General features: G+C 48.0%; 1 protein-coding gene and 1 long non-coding RNA gene across 6 annotated transcripts in view; one reads left to right on the top strand and one right to left on the bottom strand.

Moving 5' to 3' along the window:
* Nucleotides 1-5315, bottom strand: part of LOC119960037 — a 67669-nt gene extending 62354 nt beyond the window's left edge. Inside the window, exon 1 of the long non-coding RNA XR_005459315.1 lies at nucleotides 5134-5315. This is a non-coding gene — a long non-coding RNA (uncharacterized LOC119960037). The remainder of the gene's footprint in view (nucleotides 1-5133) is intronic.
* Nucleotides 4159-20314, top strand: part of ube2f (ubiquitin-conjugating enzyme E2F (putative)) — a 238460-nt gene continuing 222304 nt past the window's right edge. Inside the window, exon 1 of one of the 5 annotated variants that reach the window (XM_038787937.1) lies at nucleotides 4159-4310. Coding sequence is in view for 1 of the 5 variants with exons in the window: in XM_038787938.1 (XP_038643866.1) it covers nucleotides 5393-5441 (49 nt within the window). In the remaining 4 variants the exon portion in view is untranslated. Of the gene's footprint in view, nucleotides 4311-5286; nucleotides 5442-20314 lie in introns of those variants that run through there. The other 4 variants (XM_038787936.1, XM_038787935.1, XM_038787934.1 and 1 more) reach the window with 4 other exon arrangements.

The following is a 20314-nucleotide window of genomic DNA, read 5'->3' as shown; positions in this document are numbered from 1 at the left end:
ATTTAGCGTGGTCAATCCACCTAGCCTGCACATCTTTGGGTTGTGGGGGTGAAACCCACACAAGCATGGGGAGAATGTGCAAACCACACACGGACAGTGACACAGAGATGGGATCGAACCTGGGACCTTGGTGCCCTGAGGCGGCAATTCTAACTACTGCGCCACCGTGCTGCCCTAACTGTCAGTATTATCTAATGTTCCTTTCTGCCTCCTAATGTAGAGTGGAATGAATTGGTACCCATGGGTGTACCTATACCTCAGGCACTGCAGCTGGTCAAGGAGGCAGCTCACCACCACCTGCTTAGCCAATGACGCTCACATCCTGCAAAATAAAGAAAACTCTTTGACCCTTGTTATTTTTGAGATTTCTTCCATGACTGTGGATTGATTATTCTAAAAGGAATTTAATACAGTACAGCTATTTTTTAAGCCATTCAATAGATTTATATATGTCCTAAGAAACAATCAGTACTTTAATTCGGTAGCTAATAATTAATAAAAGGATGATTGTATGATACTACAGATTAACACAAATGCTGTTAATTTTTATTTTTGTGCTAAACAGCTGGCAAAATAATGTGAACATTTCATTACACTATGGAAACAGTTGTAAATGTAATTATAATTATCTTTATTATTGTCACAAGTAGGCTTACATTAACACTGCAATGAAGTTACTGTGAAAATCCCCTAATCACCACATTCCAGTGCCTGTTCGGGTACACGGAGGGAGAATTTAGAATGTCCAAATTACTGAACAGTACGTCTTGTGGGAGGAAACTGGAGCACCTGGAGGAGAGACACGGGAGAATGTACAGACTCCGCACAGTGCCCCAAGCTCGGAATTGAACCTGGGACCCTGGTGCTGTGAAGCAACAGTGCTAACCACACTGTGCCGCCATGTCTAATTAAGGGCTATGGGGAGAGAGCGGGTAAATGGAGTTGAAATCAACCATGATTGAATGGTGGAGTGGACTCGATGGGCCGAATGGCCTTACTTCCGCTCCTATGTCTTATGGTCTTATGGTCTTAATTTTAAAAAAGCAAAAAAAAAATGTCTGATAGAAGTTCCAGGCTATCCTTGGAAGCTAAGCAGAGATAGTTTGTCCTTGGCTGGGAGACTGTAAAAAGATCAAGTGCAGAGTGTTCCCCTGCCACCAGATGGTGGGTGTCAGCCCTGCACCACCACGCTGCCTTCAGCAAGCTAGCTGCCTTCTTGCTGTGCTTAATTGTACTTGCTCACCCGCTCACACTTTCCTTTACTGTACATTTTCCTGTTGGCTTCCATTTGGGGATCAGAGAGCAGCACCAGCACAGAGTATTTGTGGGGGGGGGGGGGGGGGGGCAGGACCAAAAAATGTTCAGCATACCCCATGAAGTAGACAGGCACAGTATTCCCCAGAAAAGATCATTAGTGGTGAGCTGCAGGCACAGAATTCCAAGTGGCATTATTATATAGTGCTATCAATGGGAGGCCAGGCTCAAACAACAGCAGGATTGGGAACTTTGTATTCCTGGCTACAATATATTTGGGAAAGAAAGAAAATAAGGGGGAGTGGAGTAATTGATCAGAAATGCTTTTGCAGCACTGGAAAGGGCTTGAAAGGCAGATTATATTTGGCTCGCGATGTGGAGCAGAATAGAAGTATTGCTGAAAAAAAAGAGGCTTACAATTAAATCAACAAACACTGACAGGGGAAAGGGTCCCCCCATTACAATTGGAAAATTCTTGTGTGCTGCCCTGATAAGTGCGACATGAAAAGCTTTGGCAGGATCTCTTTCCCTCACCCGCACCCCCAGTAAAAGTCAAGTTCTGTACTCCCAAACAGATCAGCTATGATCTTATCGAACGGCGGCGCAGGCTCAAGGGCGTTTTATTTTGCGTGTTCATATTTGTATACTCTAGAATAGAAGTTGTTACACTGTTGGCTGTAAAATATAGGCCACCAACTAGTGGCAAGTAGATGGAGGAGCGAATCTGCAAGCACATTTTACAAAAATGTAAATGCAATTGAGCACTGATATCTTGGGGCAGCTTCAATTATTGTCATATAGGAAAAGTGTAAAGGGCACGGGAGCAAAATTCCTAAAATGTGTACAGGAGGACTTTCTGGATTAGCATGTTTTATGTCCAATGTGGGAGGAGGCAGTGCTGGATTCACTTCTGGGCCTGAAGTAGGGGAGGTGGGACACATTTCTGTGGGGAGCGTTGGGGAACAGTGATCACAATATTATCATGTTTAGAGTGGTTATGGAGAAGGACAAGGAACAATCCAAGGTGAATGTATCTAACCAGAAGGATAATTTGGAGTTGGCCCAGGTGGATTAGTATCAAAGACTGGCAGGTAAAACAGTCAAAAAGAGGAGATGGTTCGGGTACAGACTGACACATTTCAAAGCGAAGTCATCCAAAGTTAGAACGAATGACCAAATACATTAAAATCAAACCATGAAAGGAGGCTTAGAATTAGAATTAGAACAGTACAGCACAGAACAGGCCCTTCGGCCCTCAATGTTGTGCCGAGCAATGATCACCCTACTCAAGCCCACGTATCCACCCTATACCAGTAACCCAACAACCCCCATTAACATAAATGCCAGATTCACAAAAGAGAATCAAACAGAATACAGACTTGACAAAGCGTCATCCAGACGCAAAACATTACCTCCGTTTTCTCTCCACAGATGCTGTGAGCATTTTCTGTTTTGTTTCAGAGTCCAGCATCTGCAGTAATTTGCTTTTATCTTAGAATATAGAATATTCTCAGAGCTCAGAAGTCTCTTACTTCACTACCTTAAGTCTAGTATTTGTATTTTATCTTTACTTCTTGTAGCTTATTTTATAAATCTAGAAAAACATCTCTGGGCAAAAATGCTTTTGTTTTCAGGTATGGAGTGGTGCTTTGCGATCTGCCCACATCCAATCTCTCAAACTTTGTGTTGCCACCTCACTTTCCCGATTGTAGTGTGTAACTGAGTGCGACACGTGCTGCGGACTGACTAAACGCTCAGCAAGGGGCCAAGCACCATGTAAGGCCGCATATATTTCAGTTGGGCTTCAAATAAGTGCCACTCTGAAACGGCACTACACTGACCATTCGGAATAATCATAGAATTTACAGTGCAGAAGGAGGCCATTTGGCCCATCGAGTCTGCACCGGCCCTTGGAAAGAGCACCCCACTTAAGCCCATACTTCCAATCTATCACCGTAACCAGTAACCCCAACTAACCTTTTTTTGGACATGAAGGGCAATTTAGCATAGCCAATCCACTTAACCTGCACATCTTTGGACTGTGGGAGGAAACCCACAGACACTGGGAGAACGTGCAGACTCCGCACAGACAGTGACCCAAGCTGGGAATCGAGCCTGGCACTCTGGAGCTGCAAAGCAATTGTGCTAACCACTACCCATGTTGTTGGATGAAGATGCAATGAAAGGTTATTGCTGGTGGCTTTTATTGCAGGAACGTGGCCAAATGGATGGAGAAATGGGTCATTCCATCAATATGACAATGTGTAGCTATGCTGGTGAGGTGGGGTGAAGTCCGAACAGGGTTTTCAGACATCCCTCCTGGAGTGAAGGGATCCCAGATGCATCCTCTGTGCTTCTTCCTCCCCCACCCTGCAAGGTGGTCTCTGGCTGCCTGGTGGCAAAGTCTGCATCTTCGTGATGTGATGCTGTGGAGCATGCAGCAGACTACTGTGAAATTGCACATGCGTTCTGACGTGTACTGGAGGACATACCCCGAGCAGTACAAGCATCATTGGCGTTGCTTTAGCATGATGATGTCTGCTCCTTGGTGTTTCTTATGGCTGCATGGCTTCCATTATAATCATTGTCCGCACAAAGTGGGAGGGGGGGGGAGTATCCCTCGTCTCCAAGCAGCCATCTGGTTCTTCTTCAAAGTGCAGACAACAAAAATGTCAGAATGCCTTAAGATTGAGACCCAGAGACACTGCAACTACGACCCCCCCCCCCCCCCCCCCCCAACGTTTGCAGACACGAGTGTGTACAAGTGAGCAAATCTTCCTGAACAGATGCAGCAATGCACCATAAATAAATGCAATAAAATGAGTCACAGCACTTACACAAAATTTTGCCAGGGATAAGGCAATAGCACAACACCCACAAATTAACTTCCTTGTCCTTTAAAGCAGTCAAGGGGGTGGTGCTTGTGGGGAGCTCAACACGTTTGGCTGAGAGTGTTTGGCAGCACAGTTGAAGTTTGAAGAAAGTGCATCAAATCAGCCAGAACAACTAAAGAAAAGTCAAATGAACCTGAAAAGTTAACTCTTGCACTTCCACAGGTACTGCCAGACTTGCTGGGTTTTCCCAGCATTTTGTTTTTTTTTATTATTTATGGTTGATGGCTCCTGATGCTTCAGGCAGGACATGTGTGCATTAGTGTCCTTCCCAAACTGTGGAACATGCCAGAAAAAGCTAGAAGGGTATACAGGACAATTTTGGGGCTTCCACAGCACCGACACCTGCGGGTGTTACAAACCCAATTTTGTGGCCATACATTTTGTACAGGACTTTCTCTAGTCATTGAGTAAGAAAGGTTGAATTACTCCTTTACTCTTACCAAACCCTAACTGCATCAACCTTCACTCATATTTTTTCCCATTGTGTGTCTAAATTTTGAGATTTCCTAATTCCCTGAAGCCGGCCCACCATCCACAAGTCCAGGATGGTGATGGAATATTTCCTACTTGCCCGGATGAGTGCAGCTCCACCAACACTGAAGAAGCTCGACACCCTCCAGAACAAAACGGCACCCCTCACCCCCTTTCAGGGAGGGAAATCTGCCGTCCTCACACGGTCTGGCCGACACCGGACAGCGATGTAGTTGGCTCTGAACCATCCCCTGGAATGGCCCAGCACAGTTCAATTCAAGGGGCAATTAGGAATGGGCGACAAGTGCTGGCGATGAAAGAACAACTTTAAGATACTATTCCAGGTTTGTGAATGGAATTTGGAGGCGGCCGTGGTGGAATTTTAAACCCCCTCCCTTCCCCTGGGGTCTCTGAATTACTAAACCCAGTGACATAGCCACTCGGTCGCCATGTTAAGAGGCTAAAAACACCGACATGGGCCGAGGGGATAAAGTTTGACAAACAGCCCATTTACCCTCATCTTCCAGCAGCTTCCCCTCGGTGCCGGGAACCTCCAGCCCATTGTTTTCACTCGACGGCGGTACCTTGGGCCTGTTGTTCCCGGACCGCCGAGCGTCGGGACGGAGAAAGACGGCGGAGCCGGAAATGGCGGAGGTGTTTAGCGGTGGGACCGGGGGGCGATTTCCGGGAGCGGCCTGTCGGCGCGGCCGGAGCCGGCGGCGGGGGTGGAGGGGAGAGAGAGAAACGGGGCAGCCGCCAGGCGGCCACCGGGAATGGTGCGGGAGCGCTCGGCGCTGTCAGCGGCAGAGAGAGAGAGCAGAGGTAAGGACCATCTAACTTCACCACGGCTCCCCGCTCCCGGAAATAATTTGAGCTGAAGGAGTGCGGGCCCGCTGCCGTAAAGTGTGGGAAGGAGGGCACAGCATGATCCCACAAATGCCGTGAGTCGGTGACCTGGCTAACATGTGCTTTTTGTGATGTTGATTGAGGGATAACTATTTGCTCTTTCGAGGGAGGGGAGGAGAGGGGAGTTGCCTCGGTTTAACGTCTCATTTAGAAAGTTGGCACCTCCGACAGTGCAGCACCTCCCTAGAGCATCAGTTGAATCACCAGCTCAACTCCAGGGTGGGGGTTTAACCCATTGGCTGCCGGGCAGGAAATGGACACGTTGGTGAGGATGGTGTCTACATTCCGCAGCATTTTGTAGCGTGCAGGTGTGACATCTGGAATTTGAATGAATGAGGGAATCTCATTGAAATATATAAAATTCTGACGGGTTGGACAGACTGGATGCATGGATGATGTTTCCTCTGGCCGGAATGGGAGGGGGGGGGGGGGGGGTTATAGATTATAGATCAAGGGTGTTATGGTATCAAAATGTGGGGTAATAATCTTTTTAGTGTCACAAGTGGGCTTACATTAACACTGCAATGAAGTTACTGTGGAAATCCCCTCGTCGCCACACAGAGTGCACAGAGGGAGAATTCAGAATGTCGAATTCACCAGTATGCTCGCCACAGGAGCCTGATACAGCAACCTGACCCAGTCAATAAAGTCCTGCCCAAATCTGAACCGTCCCAGTACCTCCCACAGATATTCCCATTCTACTCGATCATAAGCCTTCTTGCGACCATTGGGACCATTACCTCCACCTCCCTACCTTCCGGGGGCATCATCATCACGTTTAACAACCTTCTTACATTGGACACCAACTGCTTTCCCTTAACAAACCCCGTCTGGTCCTCCCCAGTCACGTCCGGAACAGTCTTCAATCCTAGAGGGCAAACTTTTGGCCAGCAGTTTGGCGTCCAAATTTAGTAGGGATATCGGCCTGTAGGACCCACACAGCTCCGGATCCTTATCCCGCTTCAGTATCAGCGAGATCGTGGCCTGTGACATCGTCGGGGGAAGTACCCCTCTTTCCCTTGCCTCACTGAATGTCCACATCAACACCGGCCCAAATATCCCAGAGAACGTTTTATAAAACTCGGCTGGGTAGCCATCCGGCCCCGGGGCTTTATCCGACTGCATGGCCATCAGCCCCTCCACTATCTCTTCGATCTCGATCGGGGCCCCCAGCCCGTCTACCAGCTCCCCATCCACCTTCGGGAAATTCAGCCACCCCAGAAAGTGCCTCATCCCCTCCGGCCCCGGTAGGGGTTCCGACCTGTACAGCCGACTATAAAACTCCCTAAACACATTGGCCCCTGCTGAGTCACCCACCAGGTTCCCGTCTCCATCCTTTACTTTCCCTATCTCCCTGGCTGCCTCCTTCTTTCTAAGCTGCTGTGCAAGCATTCGGCTGGTCTTCTCTCCATGCTCATAGATCGCCCCCCTCGCCTTTCTCAGCTGCTCTGCCGCCCTCCCTGTGGTTAACAAGCCGAACCCTGCCTGTAGCCTCTGCCGTTCCCTTAAAAGCCCTGCCTCACGGGTCTCCGCATACCTCCTGTCGACCTGTAGTATCTCCTTTACCAGTCGGTCCGTCTCTGTCCTGTCTACCTTCTCCCTATGAGCCTGGATCGAGATCAGCTCCCCTCTAACCACCGCCTTCAATGCTTCCCGGACCACCGCTGCTGAAATGCCCCCGTGTCATTGACCTCCAGGTAATTCTGAATACATTTCCTCAACCGCTCGCACACCTCCTCGTCCGCTAAAAGCCCCATGGCTAACCTCCATTGCGGGCGCTGATTACTGTCTTTACTAACCTGCAGGTCAACCCAGTGCGGGGCATGGTCTGAGATTGTAATCGGCGAGTACCCCGTGTCCACCATCCCTGTCAGTAGAGCCCTGCTCAGAATAAAAAATTGGTCCAGGAGTACACTTTATGCACGAGTGAGTAGAAGGAAGACTCCTTTACTCTTGACTGCCCAAATCTCCGTGGGTCCACAACACCCCCCCCCCCCCCCCCCCCTCATCTGCTCCATGAACCCTTTTAGCTCCTTGGCCATTAACAAACAAAGAACAAAGAAAAGTACAGCACAGGAACAGGCCCTTCAGCCCTCCCAAGTCTGCATTGACCATGCAGCCCGTCTAAACTAAAATCTTCTGCACTTCCTGGGTCCGTATCCCTCTATTCCCATCCTATTCGTGTATTTGTCAAGATGCCCCTCAAATGTCACTATCGTCCCTGCTTCCACCACCTCCTCCGGCAGCGAGTTCCAGGCACCCACTACCCTCTGTGTAAAAAAACTTGCCTCGTACATCTCCTCTAAACCTTGCCCCTCACACCTTAAACCTGTGCCCCCTAGTAATTGGCCCCTCTACCCTGGGGAAAAGCCTCTGACTATCCACTGTCTATGCCCCTCATAATTTTGTAGACCTCTATCAGGTCCCCCTCAACCTCTGTCATTCCAGTGAGAACAAACCGAGTTTATTCAACCGCTCCTCATAACTAATGCCCTCCATACCAGGCACATCCTGGTAAATCTCTTCTGCACCCTCTCTAAAGCTTCCACATCCTTCTGGTAGTGTGGCAACCAGAATTGAACACTATACTCCAAGTGTGGCCTAACTAAGATTGCATACAGCTGCAACATGACTTGCCAATTCTTATACTCAATGCCCCAGCCAATGAAGGCAAGCATGCCGTATCCCTTCTTTACTACCTTCTCCACCTGTGTTGCCCCTTTCAGTGACCTGTGGACCTGTACACCTAGATCTCTCTAAGTTTCAATACTCTTGAGGGATCTACCATTCACTGTATATTCCCTACCTGCATTAGACGTTCCAAAATGCATTACCTCTCATTTGTCCGGATTAAACTCCATCTGCCATCTCTCCGCCCAAGTTTCCAAATGATCTAAATCCTGCTGTATCCTCTTGACAGTCCTCATCGCTATCCGCAATTCCGCCTACCTTTGTGTCGTCTGCAAACTTACTAATCAGAGAAGTTACATTTTCCTCCAAATCATTTATATATACTATGAACAACAAAGGTCCCAGCACTGATCCCTGCCGAATACCACTAGTCACAGCCCTCCAATTAGAAAAGCACCCTTCCATTGCTACTCTGCCTTCTATGAGCTGGCCAGTTCTGTATCCATCTTGCCAGTTCACCCCTGATCCCGTGTGACTTCACCTTTTGTATCAGTCTACTATGAGGGACCTTGTCAAAGTCCTTACTGAAGTACATATAGCCAACATCCACTGCCCTACCTGCATCAATCATCTTTTGACCTCTTTGAAAAACTCTATCAAGTTAGTGAGACACGACCTCCCCTTCACAAAATCATTTTGCCTCTCACTAATAGGTCCATTTGCTTCCAAATGGGAGTAGATCCTGTCTCGAAGAATTCTCTCCAGTAATTTCCCTACCACTGACGTAAGGCTCACAGGTCTGTAGTTCCCTGGATTATCCTTGCTCCCCTTCTTAAACAAAGGAACAACATTGGCTATTCTCCAGTCCACCGGGACATCACCTGAAGACAGTGAGGATCCAAAGATTTCTGTCAAGGCCTCAGCAATTTCCTCTCTAGCCTCCTTCAGTATTCTGGGGTAGATCCCATCTGGCCCTGGGGACTTATCTACCTTAATATTTTTCAAGACACCCAAAATCTCGTTTTTTTGGAACTCATTGTGACTCAGGCTATCTACACTCCCTTCTCCAGACTCAACATTCAACAATTCCTTCTCTTTGGTGAATACTGATGCAAAGTATTCATTTAGTACCTCGCCCATTTCCTCTGGCTCCACACATAGATTCCCTCCCCTGTCCTTCAGTGGGCCAACCCTTTCCCTCTTGCTTTTTATGTACGTGTAAAAAGCCTTGGGATTTTCCTTAACCCTATTTGCCAATGACTTTTCGTCACCTGTTCTAGCCCTCCTGACTCCTTGCTTAAGTTCCTTCCTACTTTCCTTATATTCCACACAGGCTTCGTCTGTTCCCAGCCTTCTAGCCCTGACAAATGCCTCCTTTCTCTTTTTGACGACGGGACCTATTCTCTCGGTCCTCCACCTTCTCCAGGATCCTTTTCTGCTGGTCTCTTAGCATCTCCAACTCCACCGCTGTTTGATGTTCCTCGTGGTCAGCCAGCGCCTTCTCTCCTTTCTGGATTGCCCGATCTTGGGCATCCAGTCTAAGTTCCAGCTGTGAAATTGCCTCTTTAATCGGATCCAAACAGTCCTGCTTCTGCTTGGCGAAGCCCTCCTGGATCACTTGCATCAACTGCTCCGTTGACCGCTGGGTCGACAAGCCAGAGGTCCGGTCCACCGCCATGCTTCCTCCCGGTGCTGTTCAGCCCACGCCTTCTCTGTCCTTCTGTTTCTGCCTTTATGAGCAGTTCTAGTCCTCCTCCCCATGCACCAATGTGGGAATTTAGTTCACAATTGCCTCTGTCATCAATTTTTCAACTCGAGTCCGGTATAAAATCGGGGGAAATGGTCCAATAGTCCGTCCCGAGCGGGAGCCACCAAATGTGCGACTTACTCCTTCATAGCCGCCACCAGAAGTACTCCCACTTTTATATCTCTAGGAAATATTACTGAGACTTCCATCTTGCACTGTCAGAGGCTTTTTCTGTAGTTCACAATCATTTTCAGGATTCACTATCCGTACTTGCACTCTGCATCTGTACTTTCTGCTCTTTCACTCCATTCTGCTAGTCCATAGTCCTCACTTCCTGGCCGTTATCCAGAGCATTCAACCAACGTTGAAACTTACCAACAGTTTTTGTTACACGTTCCGCGGTTCATTCAAACCGGCTCCTCTGTACCCATTGTGAGTATTTGTCCTCTGGGTGCGATAACTGACATAGAATTTCATAGAATTTACAGTGCAGAAGGAGGCCATTAGGCCCATCGAGTCTGCACCGGCTCCTGGAAAGAGCACCCTACCCAAGGTTAACACCTCCACCCTATCCCCATAACCCAGTAACCCCACCCAACACTAAGGGCAATTTTGGACACTAAGGGCAATTTATCATGACCAATCGACCTAACCTGCACATCTTTGGACTATGGGAGGAAACCGGAGCACCCGGAGGAAACCCACGCACACACGGGGAGGATGTGCAGACTCCACACAGACAGTGACCCAAGCCGGAATCGAACCTAGGACCCTGGAGCTGTGAAGCGATTGTGCTACCCACAATGCGTCATGTGTCATGACCACTCACCCTTTCAACTATTTGGGTCCAATTGGTCTGAATTAATTACCAATTGATTGTTCTGTTTTCAGGATCCTTCAAAATACAACAAACATTCAAGATACAAGGTGTTATTAGCTACTTATGAGTGTAAAATTTTATAATTAATTCTGGTTAATTATGAAGAATGAACCTGATCAGTTTGATTGCTATGTCTGAAATGCATTTCCTGTGACGCCCCTCTTGTGTAGTTCATCAAACCTCTTGAATTGAACCTTGCCTTGGATGGTCTAGCACAGTGTCTCTGCTCTGATACCTCAGCCTTGATAAAAGCCTGTTTCCCTGTACACAAAGCACTAGAGCAGGTGGACTATCACAAAGAACAGACCATCTGAAAGGAATTTGTGAACTGTCCACACCAGGATAGTTGACAATTTACAGTCTGGCCAATCAGCCAAAATTTTACACACCATGCCATCAACTACATCGACTACTTTCACAAAGATCATAGCTATAAGGACTCTAGACTATTGCATTCATGACCCTGGATATTCATGTTTTCACTTGTCTCTCTGAATTGCTCATCAGCAAATTCACTCCCAACACCAGTCAAGCATTTTGCTGGTGTCCATTTTTTCATAATTTTATCAATAATAACTTTCTTGTATTTATATATTTGCGTAGAAATATGAAATCTCATAGCCAGGTCAATAAAATGCCAGATGAAAATATTTCTGTCTTTCTTTCAAAATTGCAAACTGCAGATCAACCAATTTCCCCAAAATAATTGCCTCGTGGTGCTCCATGTCAAGTTTCATTTGTGCTTTTTTTTTCCACATAACGTTTACTCAACAGCATTGGTATCTCACGAGGGACTACATCAGTACTTACAAAATGGCTGACTCCAGCTAATCCAACTAATGTACATGGAATTATCACTCTTGAGTGACTTCATCGTGTTGTTATCACCAAACTTAAAGCAATGGTTATTGTTGGAGCTAATTATCTCAGTCCCAGGACATCACTGCAGGGGTTCCTATGCCCAACCATATTCAGCTGCTTCATCAATGACCCTTCCATCATTAGGTCCAAAGTAGGGAAGATCACTGATGATTGTACAGTGTTCAGCAACGTTCGCAACTCCTCAGATCTTGAAGCTGTCCGTGCCCTTAAGCAACAAATCTGGATAACATTCAGGCTTGGGCTGATAATTGGCAAGTAACATTCACACCACAAAAGTGGCAGACAATGACCATTTCCAACAGGACAGGATCTAACCATCTCCCCATGACATTTAACAACATTACTATCACTGAATTCCCCCACAATCCGCATACTAGGGATTACTGTTGACTGGAGTCTGACCTGAAACAGACAAATAAATACTCTGGATACAAAAGCAGGTCACTGGCGAGGAATTCTGCAATGAATAATTCACTTGACTCTCCACTTGCCTAGGTGAGTGTAGTTCCAACAACATTTGAAGCTTGACGCCATCCAGGACAAAGCAACTCGTTTGATTGGGGCCACATTCAACAGCCTAAACATTCACTCCCTTCACCACCAGAACACAATGGCAGCAGTAAATACCATCTACAAGATGCACTGTAGCAACTGACAGAAGCTCGTTTGACAGCAGCTTCCAACCCTCTGACCTCTACCATTTAGAAGGACAAGGGCAACAGACATAGGCGAACCATCACCTGCAAGTTCCTCTCAAAATCACTCACCATCCTGACTTGGAAATATATCGCCGTTCCTTCACTGTCGCTGGGTCAAAATCCTGGAACTCCCTCCCAAACAGCACTATAGCTGTACTTACATGACATGGACTGCAACGGGTCAAGAAGGTTCCTCACCCCACCTCCAGGGCAATTAGGAATGAGCAATAAATGGGTCACTTGTCAGTGGCGCTCAGCCCATGAAAGAATAAAAAAACTTAAACCATGCACTGTCTGTGCTGTTTAAGTGCATAAACTACTGCTGCACAACTAAATGAGTTTGCAACTATATGTTTATCAGAGCATCCGTTCAAATTCATTTTGATCTTCATCCTCTTAGAAGTAGTTTTTTCTCATGTCATTTCAAAGACTCTGCCTCTTCAATCTGCATGGACATTTGCCATGACAAATGTTTAGTCATCAAGAAACGTTCAATGACCTTGGGCATTTCTGGAATCCATTCGTCCATTATTAGTATTACAGTTTAAGTGTTCTGATACGGGGCAAAAAACTGCTCACAGTACTCCAAATGGGGTCTGACCAGAGCCTTATATAGCCTGTCTCTTGTATTCTAGCCCTCTCGGCATGAATGCTAACATTGCATTTGCCTTCCTAACTGCCGACTGAACTTTCACATTAACTTTAAGAGAATCTTGAACAACGACTCCCAAAATTCTTTGTGCTTCTGATTTCCTAAGCATTTCCCCATTTCTCCTTCCAAAGTGCATAACCTAACACTTTTCCACATTGTATTCCATCTGTCACTTCTTTGCCCACTCTCCCAGCCTATCCAAATCCTTCTGCAGCCCCCTTGCTTCCTCAATACTACCTGTCCGTCTACATATCTTGGTATCATCTGTAAACTTAGCAACAGTGCCTTCAGTTCCTTCTTCCAAATCGTTAATGAATATTGTGAAATGTTGTGGCCCCAGCACCGATCGCTGAGGCACACCACTAGTCACCTGCTGCTATCCTGAAAAAGACCCCTTTCTCCCCACTCTCTGCCTTCTGCCAGTCAGCCAATCCTCTTCCATTCCAGGATCTTAGCCTGAACACCATGGGCTCTTAACTTATTTAACAGTCTCCTATGCGGCACCTTGTCAAAGGCCTTCTGGAAATCTAAATAAATCATGTCCACTGGGTCTCCTTTGCTCACTTCCTTGTTACTTCTTCAAGAACTCTAACAGATTTGTCAGACATGACCTCCCTTTACAAAGCCGTGTTGACTCAGTCCTATTTTATCATGCACTTCCAAGTACTCCGCGATCTCATCTTTAATAATGAAATCTTGTCAATGGCTGAAGTCAGGCTAACCGGCCTATAATTTCCCCTCTTCTGTCTCCCTCCCTCCCTTAAACAGCAGTGTTAAATTAGCCACTTTCCACTTCTCTGGGACCCTTCTTGTCTCCAGTGATTCCTGAAAGATCACCACCAATCCCTCCACAATCTCCTCAGTTATCTCCTTCAGCACCCAGGGATGTAGTCCATCCGGTCCAGGTGATTTATCCACCTTCAGACTTTTTAGTTTCCCCAGTATCTTCTCCTTAGTGATGGCCACTACACTCACCTCTGCCCCCTGATTCTCCTGGAGCTCTGGCATCCCACTGGTGTCTTCCACCGTGAAGACTGATGCAAAGTAACTATTCAGTTCCTCTGCCATTTCTTTGTTTCCTATTATTACTTCTCCAGCCTCATTTTGCAGTAGTCCAATGTCTAATTTTGCCTCTCTTACCTTTTATATATTGAAAAAAATCTCTTCCTATCTTCTTTTATACAATAATAATAATAATCACTTATTGTTACAAGTAGGCTTCAAATTAAGTTACTTTGAAAAGCCCCTAGTCACCACATACCGGTGCATGTTCGGGGAGGCCGGTACGGGAATTGAACCCGCGCTGCTGCCTTGTTCTGCATTACAAGCCAGCTGCTTAGCCCACTGTACTAAACAAGCCCCTATATTACTTATATTATATTACTTACTAATATATTACTTATATTACTATATTAGTCCTTGTATTACTAGCTAGCTTACACCAGTATTTCATCTTCTCCCCCCGTATTGCTTTTTTAATTGTCCTCTACTCGCTTTTTAAAAAAAGTATTTTTATTAAGGTATTTGAAATTTTTAATTTTCCCCGAGAAAGTTGACGAACGGCTGCCACCTCCTGATGAACCCTAACATTGACCCTCTTAAGGCGAACTTAATTTTCTCGAGACTGAGAAACCCAGCCATGTCACTAACCCAGGTCTCTACACTCGGGGGCTTTCAGTCCCTGCACATTAACAAGATCCATCTACGGGCTACCAGGGAGGCAAAGGCCAAGACGTCGGCCTCTTTCGCCCCCTGAACTTCCGACACTCCAAAAATCGCTACCTCCGGACTCGACACCACCCGTGTTTTTAATACCGTGGACATTGCCAAAACCCTCTAAGCTTCGGACATGCCCAAAACATGTGGACATGATTTGCTGGGCTCCCCACTCACCTCGCACACCTATCCTCCACGCCGAAAAACTTGCTCATCCGAGCCGCTGTCTTGTGTTCCCGGTGGACTACCTTAAATTGTATCAGGCTGAGCCTGGCACATGATAAGGTATTAATCCTGCTTAGGGCATCCGCCCGTAGACCCGCCTCTATCTGTCCTCCTAGCTTGTTCCCCCACTTGCCCTTCAGCTCCTCCACCGGAGTTTCCTCCACCTCCGAAAGCTCCTGGTAAATATCTGAAACCTTCCCCTCTCCCACCCAGGTACTGGACACTACTCTATTCTGTATCCCCTGTGGCGACAGCAGCGGAAAGGCCGGCACCTGTTCTCTCAGGAAGTCTCGCACCTGCAAATACCTAAACCTGTTCCCAGCTGGCAATTCAAATTTATCCTTCAAGGCTTTCAAGCTGGGAAAGCTCCCATCTATAAATAGATGCCCCGTCCTTCTAATTCCTGCCCGTTGCCATCTCCGGAACCCACCATCCAGCCTACCCGGTACAAACTGATGATTATTATAAATCGGGGTCCAAACCGATGCTCCCTCCAATCTCTTATAACTCCTCCATTGCCCCAAGAGTCTCAGCCACCACCACCACCGGACTTGTAGAGTATCTGGCCAGTGAGAACGGAAGAGGTGCCGTTATCAGTGCTCCCAAACTGGTGTCTTTATATGACGCCGCCTCCATCCACTCCCATGCCAACCCCTCCCCCAATACCCACTTCCTAATCATGGCTATATTAGCTGCCCAGTAGTAATTGCAGAAGTTCGGCAGCGTCAACCCACCCTCCCCCCAACTGCACTCCAGCAACACTTACTTCACAAAGCCTAAATAACCTTATTCATCCCCTTGAAAAAGGCCTTTGGGATGAAGATAGGGAGGCACTGAAACACAAACAGAAATCTGGGGAGGATCATCATTTTCACGGTTTGTACCCTCGCTGCCAGTGATAGCGGGAGCATGTTCCATCTCTTAAAGTCCCCTTCAGTTTGTTCTACCAACCGGGATAGGTTTAACTTGTTCAGTGCCTCCCATTCCAGGGGCTCCTGGATTCCCAGATATAGAAAGCTCTTCCCTACCATTCTAAGCGGTAGCTCTCCCAGTCTCTTCTCCTGTCCTCTTGCCTGGATCGCGAACATCTCGCTTTTCCCCATGTTCAGTTTATACCCCGAAAATTGCCAAATTCCCCAGGATTCGCATTACTTCCCCCATCCCCTCCAACGGGTCTGAAATATACAAGAGCAGTTCATCTGCATAAAGCGAGACCCGGTGCTCCACCTCCTCCCGAACCAGCCCTTTCCAGTTCCCAGAGGCTCTTAACGCCATGGCCAATGGCTCTATGGCCAGAGCAAACAGTAATGGGGAGAGGGGGCGCCCTTGTCTTGTCCCTCGGTGCAGTTTAAAGTACCCCGACCTCAGCAGGTTCGTACGCACACTCGCTACTGGTGCCTGATAGAGCAACCGCACCCAGTCAATAAAGCCCTCACCAAACCCAATCCTTCCCAGTGCCTCCCACAGGTAATTCCACTCCACCCGATCAAAAGCCTTCTCCGTATCCATCGCTACCTCCACCTTCCCTCCTTCTGAGGGCATCATAATAACATTTAAAAGCCTTCGAACATTGGCCTTGAGTTGCCTGCCCGTTACAAATCCCGGCAGGTCTTCCCCTATCACCCCCGGGACACAGTCCCCTATCCTTGTGGCCAGTATCTTAGCCAGCAGTTTGGCTTCCACATTCAGTAGAGAAATTGGCCTGTAAGACCCGCATTGCTCCGGATCCTACTCCCGTTTCAGGATCAATGAAATCGAGGCCTGCAACATTGTTGGAGGGAGGACTCCCTTCTCCCAGGGGCTGGTTTAGCTCACTGGGCTAAATCGCTGGCTTTTAAAACAGACCAAGCAGGCCAGCAGCACGGTTCGATTCCCGTACCAGCCTCCCCGGACAGGCGCCAGAATGTGGCGACTAGGGGCTTTTCACAGTAACTTAATTGAAGCCTACTCATGACAATAAGCGATTTTCATTTCATTCATTTCATTTCATTTCATTCTTGCTTCATTAAATGTCCTCACCAGTAGAGGGCTCAGTATCTCTGAAAACGTCTTATAGAATTCCACCGGGTAGCCGTCAGGCCCCAGGGCCTTGCCCGACTGCAAGCCCTCCAGCCCCTTGATTATTTCCTCAATCTCAATTGGGGCTCCCAGCCCCTCCACCAGGTCTTCCTCCACCCTCGGGAACCTCAACTGATCCAAAAACTGCCTCAGCCCCTCCACCCCAGCCGGGGTTTCAGACTCATATAATTTACTATAGAAGTCATTAAACACCCCGTTCACGCCCGCTGGGTCCAGGACAGTATTCCCGCCTCTACTCTTTACTTTACCTATTTTCCAGGCCGTCTCCCTTTTCCTGAGCTAGTGTGCCAATGTTCTGCTTGCCTTTTCCCCATACTCATAAATCCCACCTCTTGCCTTCATCAACTGTTCCACTGCTTTCCCTGTGGTTAACAGCCCAAACTCCGCCGGTAACCTCTGCCACTCCCTCAGTAGCCCCGCGTCCGGCGCCTCCGAGTATCTAATGTAGACCTGGAGTATCTCCTCCACTAATCTATCCTTCTCAGCCCATTCCGCCTTTTCTCTGTTGGCCCATATTGAGATTAATTCCCCTCTGACCACTGCCTTCAGATCTTCCCAAACTGTTGCTGCGGAGACCTCTCCCGTATCATTTGTTTCCAGGTAGTTCTGGATGGACTTGTTAACCAGCCCACTGATCACTTCGTCCGCCAGCAACCACACATCCAGCCTCCATAGCGGACATTGCCCTCTCTCCACACTAACCCATAGATCCACCCAATGCGGGGCATGATCCGACACTGTGATTGCCGAGTACTCAGTATCCACCACGTCCGGTATTAGCGCCCTGCTCAGAACAAAAGAAGTCGATGCGAGAGTATACCTTGTGGACATGTGAGAAAAAGGAAAACTCCTTCGCTCTTGGCCATGCAAACCTCCATGGGTCTACTCCCCCCGTCTGTTCCATAAACCCCATCAATTCCGTTGCCTCAGCTGGCCTCCTCCCTGTCCTGGATTTTGACCAGTCCAATTCCGGATCAATGACTGTGTTAAAGTCTCCCCCCAAAATCATGATCAGGTTATGTGACTCTAAGTCTGGGATCTTACCCGCCTCATAAATTCCACATCGTCCCAATTCGGAGCATATATGTTCACGAGTACCACCCGCACCCCCTCCAGCTTCCCACTCACCATTATGTACCTACCCCCCTTGCCTGACACAATTCTCCCTGCCTTGAATCGTTTGTTGATCAAGATCGCTACCACCCTGGTCTTTGAGTCCAGTCCAGAGTGGAATACTTGGCTGACCCACTCCTTTCTCAATCTGGACTGCAACCTTTCGGTGTGTCTCTTGTAGCATTGCTACGTCCGCCTTCAGCCGCCTCAAATGAACAAACATGCGAGCCTCTTGACCGGCCCATTCAGCCCTCTGACGTTCCATGTAATCAGCCTGGTCAGGGGGCTTCCAAACCCCCCCCCCCCCCGCTCCCTGCCGACCAGCCATCACCCTTTTTAGGCCAGCCTCTAGCTCGTGCCCTCCGCTTCCTCGAGCCCCCCCCTCAGGCAGTCGCTGTTCCCGTCCTCCCATCCCATTTGTCCCCTAGTAACAGTTTCTCCCCTGTCAGCAAAGCAGCTCCCCCACCTCCTCTCCTCCTAGCAACAACACTAGAAACCCAACGCCCCAAGTCAAGCTCCAGCTTAACACCTGCTCACCCCCCAGTAAGCTTCCGAGAGTCAGCTGATCCATGTTGAATTAATAGCGCCCGCCCCTGGCACCAAGCAGTCTGTCTCCCCATTGTTCTCGCCCATCTCCCCCCACATGGACAAACATTTTAAAAGCATCACATTTCCCAGTAAACAAACATTTTTAAAAAACACTGACGAAACAGCCACTTTAGAAAAATAATCACCCAGAAAACAGAACCAACCCCAAAGCCCATCCTCCCCTCTAACCAGCTCCCTGCAAGACAAAGTTACCGTAAGCCATCCAAACAGCCCCTTATTACACATAGCACTACTTATATTTATACAGCCCAGCACAACAAATCGCCACCACAGTACTTCTCCAACGCTTCAGTGTCTTTTAATTCGCCTCCAACCTCTTTTCTTTAATAAAAGTCCATACTTCGTCTGGTGTTTCAAAGTAGAATTCACCCACAGACGGGCTGGGTACAGCATTCCAAACTTCACCCCCTTCTTAAAGAGGGCTGTTTTTGCCCGATTAAACCTATCTCGCCTCTTGGCCGGATCCGTGCCCAGGTCCTGATCAATGCACAGCTCACAGTTCTCCCATTTTCTGCTCCGTTCCTTCTTGGCCCACCACAGAACGTGTTCCATGTCCAGGAATCGGTGAAAGCGTACCACCGTGGCCCTTGGCGGCTTGTTCGCTCTGGGCTTCTTCGCGAGGACTCTGTGCACTCGATCCACTTCCAGGGGGCGTGGGAACGGCTCAGCCCCCATCAACTTCTCCAGCATGTCCGTCACATAGGTCCTCGCATCCGATCCCTCACTGCTTTTAGGGAGGCCGACAATTCTAAGATTCTGCCTCCTGGACATGTTCTCCAGGTCCGCCAGCTTCTGTTGCATTCTTTTCTGGCTGTCGTTCATCATCTCCACCTGGTCTGCAGCACGGTTATGTATTCCTCGTGCTCGGACACCTTTTTCTCCACCTCCTGGATCGCTCTCCTGTGGGTCTCTTGATTCTGCACAACTTGATCAATCAAAGCCTTAATCGGGTCCAGCATGTCCTTCTTCAGCTTGGCGAAGCAATCTTCAAAAAACTTCACCGGCTGCTCCGTTGACCACTGTGCCATCTCCCCGTGGCCCTGCTTCTAGAACATAGAACATTACAGCGCAGTACAGGCCCTTCGGCCCTCGATGTTGTGCCGACCTGTGAAACCACTCTAAAGCCCATCTACACTATTTCCTTATCGTTCATATGTCTGTCGAATGACCATTTGAATGCGTTTAGTGTTGGCGAGTCCACTACTGTTGCTGGCAGGGCATTCCACGCCCTTACTACTCTCTGAGTAAAGAGCCTACCTCTGACATCTGTCCTATATCTATCTCCCCTCAATTTAAAGCTATGTCCCCTCGTGCTAGACATCACCATCCGAGGAAAAAGGCTCTCACTGTCCACCCTATCTAATCCTCTGATATCTTGTATGCCTCAATTAAGTCACCTTTTAACCTTCTTCTCTCTAACGAAAACAGCCTTAAGTCCCTCAGCCTTTCCTCGTCCCTCAGCCTTTCCTCATAAGATCTTCCCTCCATACCAGGCAACATCCTGGTAAATCTCCTCTGCACCCTTTCCAATGCTTCCACATCCTTCCTATAATGCGG

Source organism: Scyliorhinus canicula, chromosome 2 (genome assembly GCF_902713615.1).
Source record: "Scyliorhinus canicula chromosome 2, sScyCan1.1, whole genome shotgun sequence".
NCBI lineage: Eukaryota > Metazoa > Chordata > Chondrichthyes > Carcharhiniformes > Scyliorhinidae > Scyliorhinus > Scyliorhinus canicula.
This window is presented reverse-complemented; position numbering and strand designations above follow the sequence as displayed.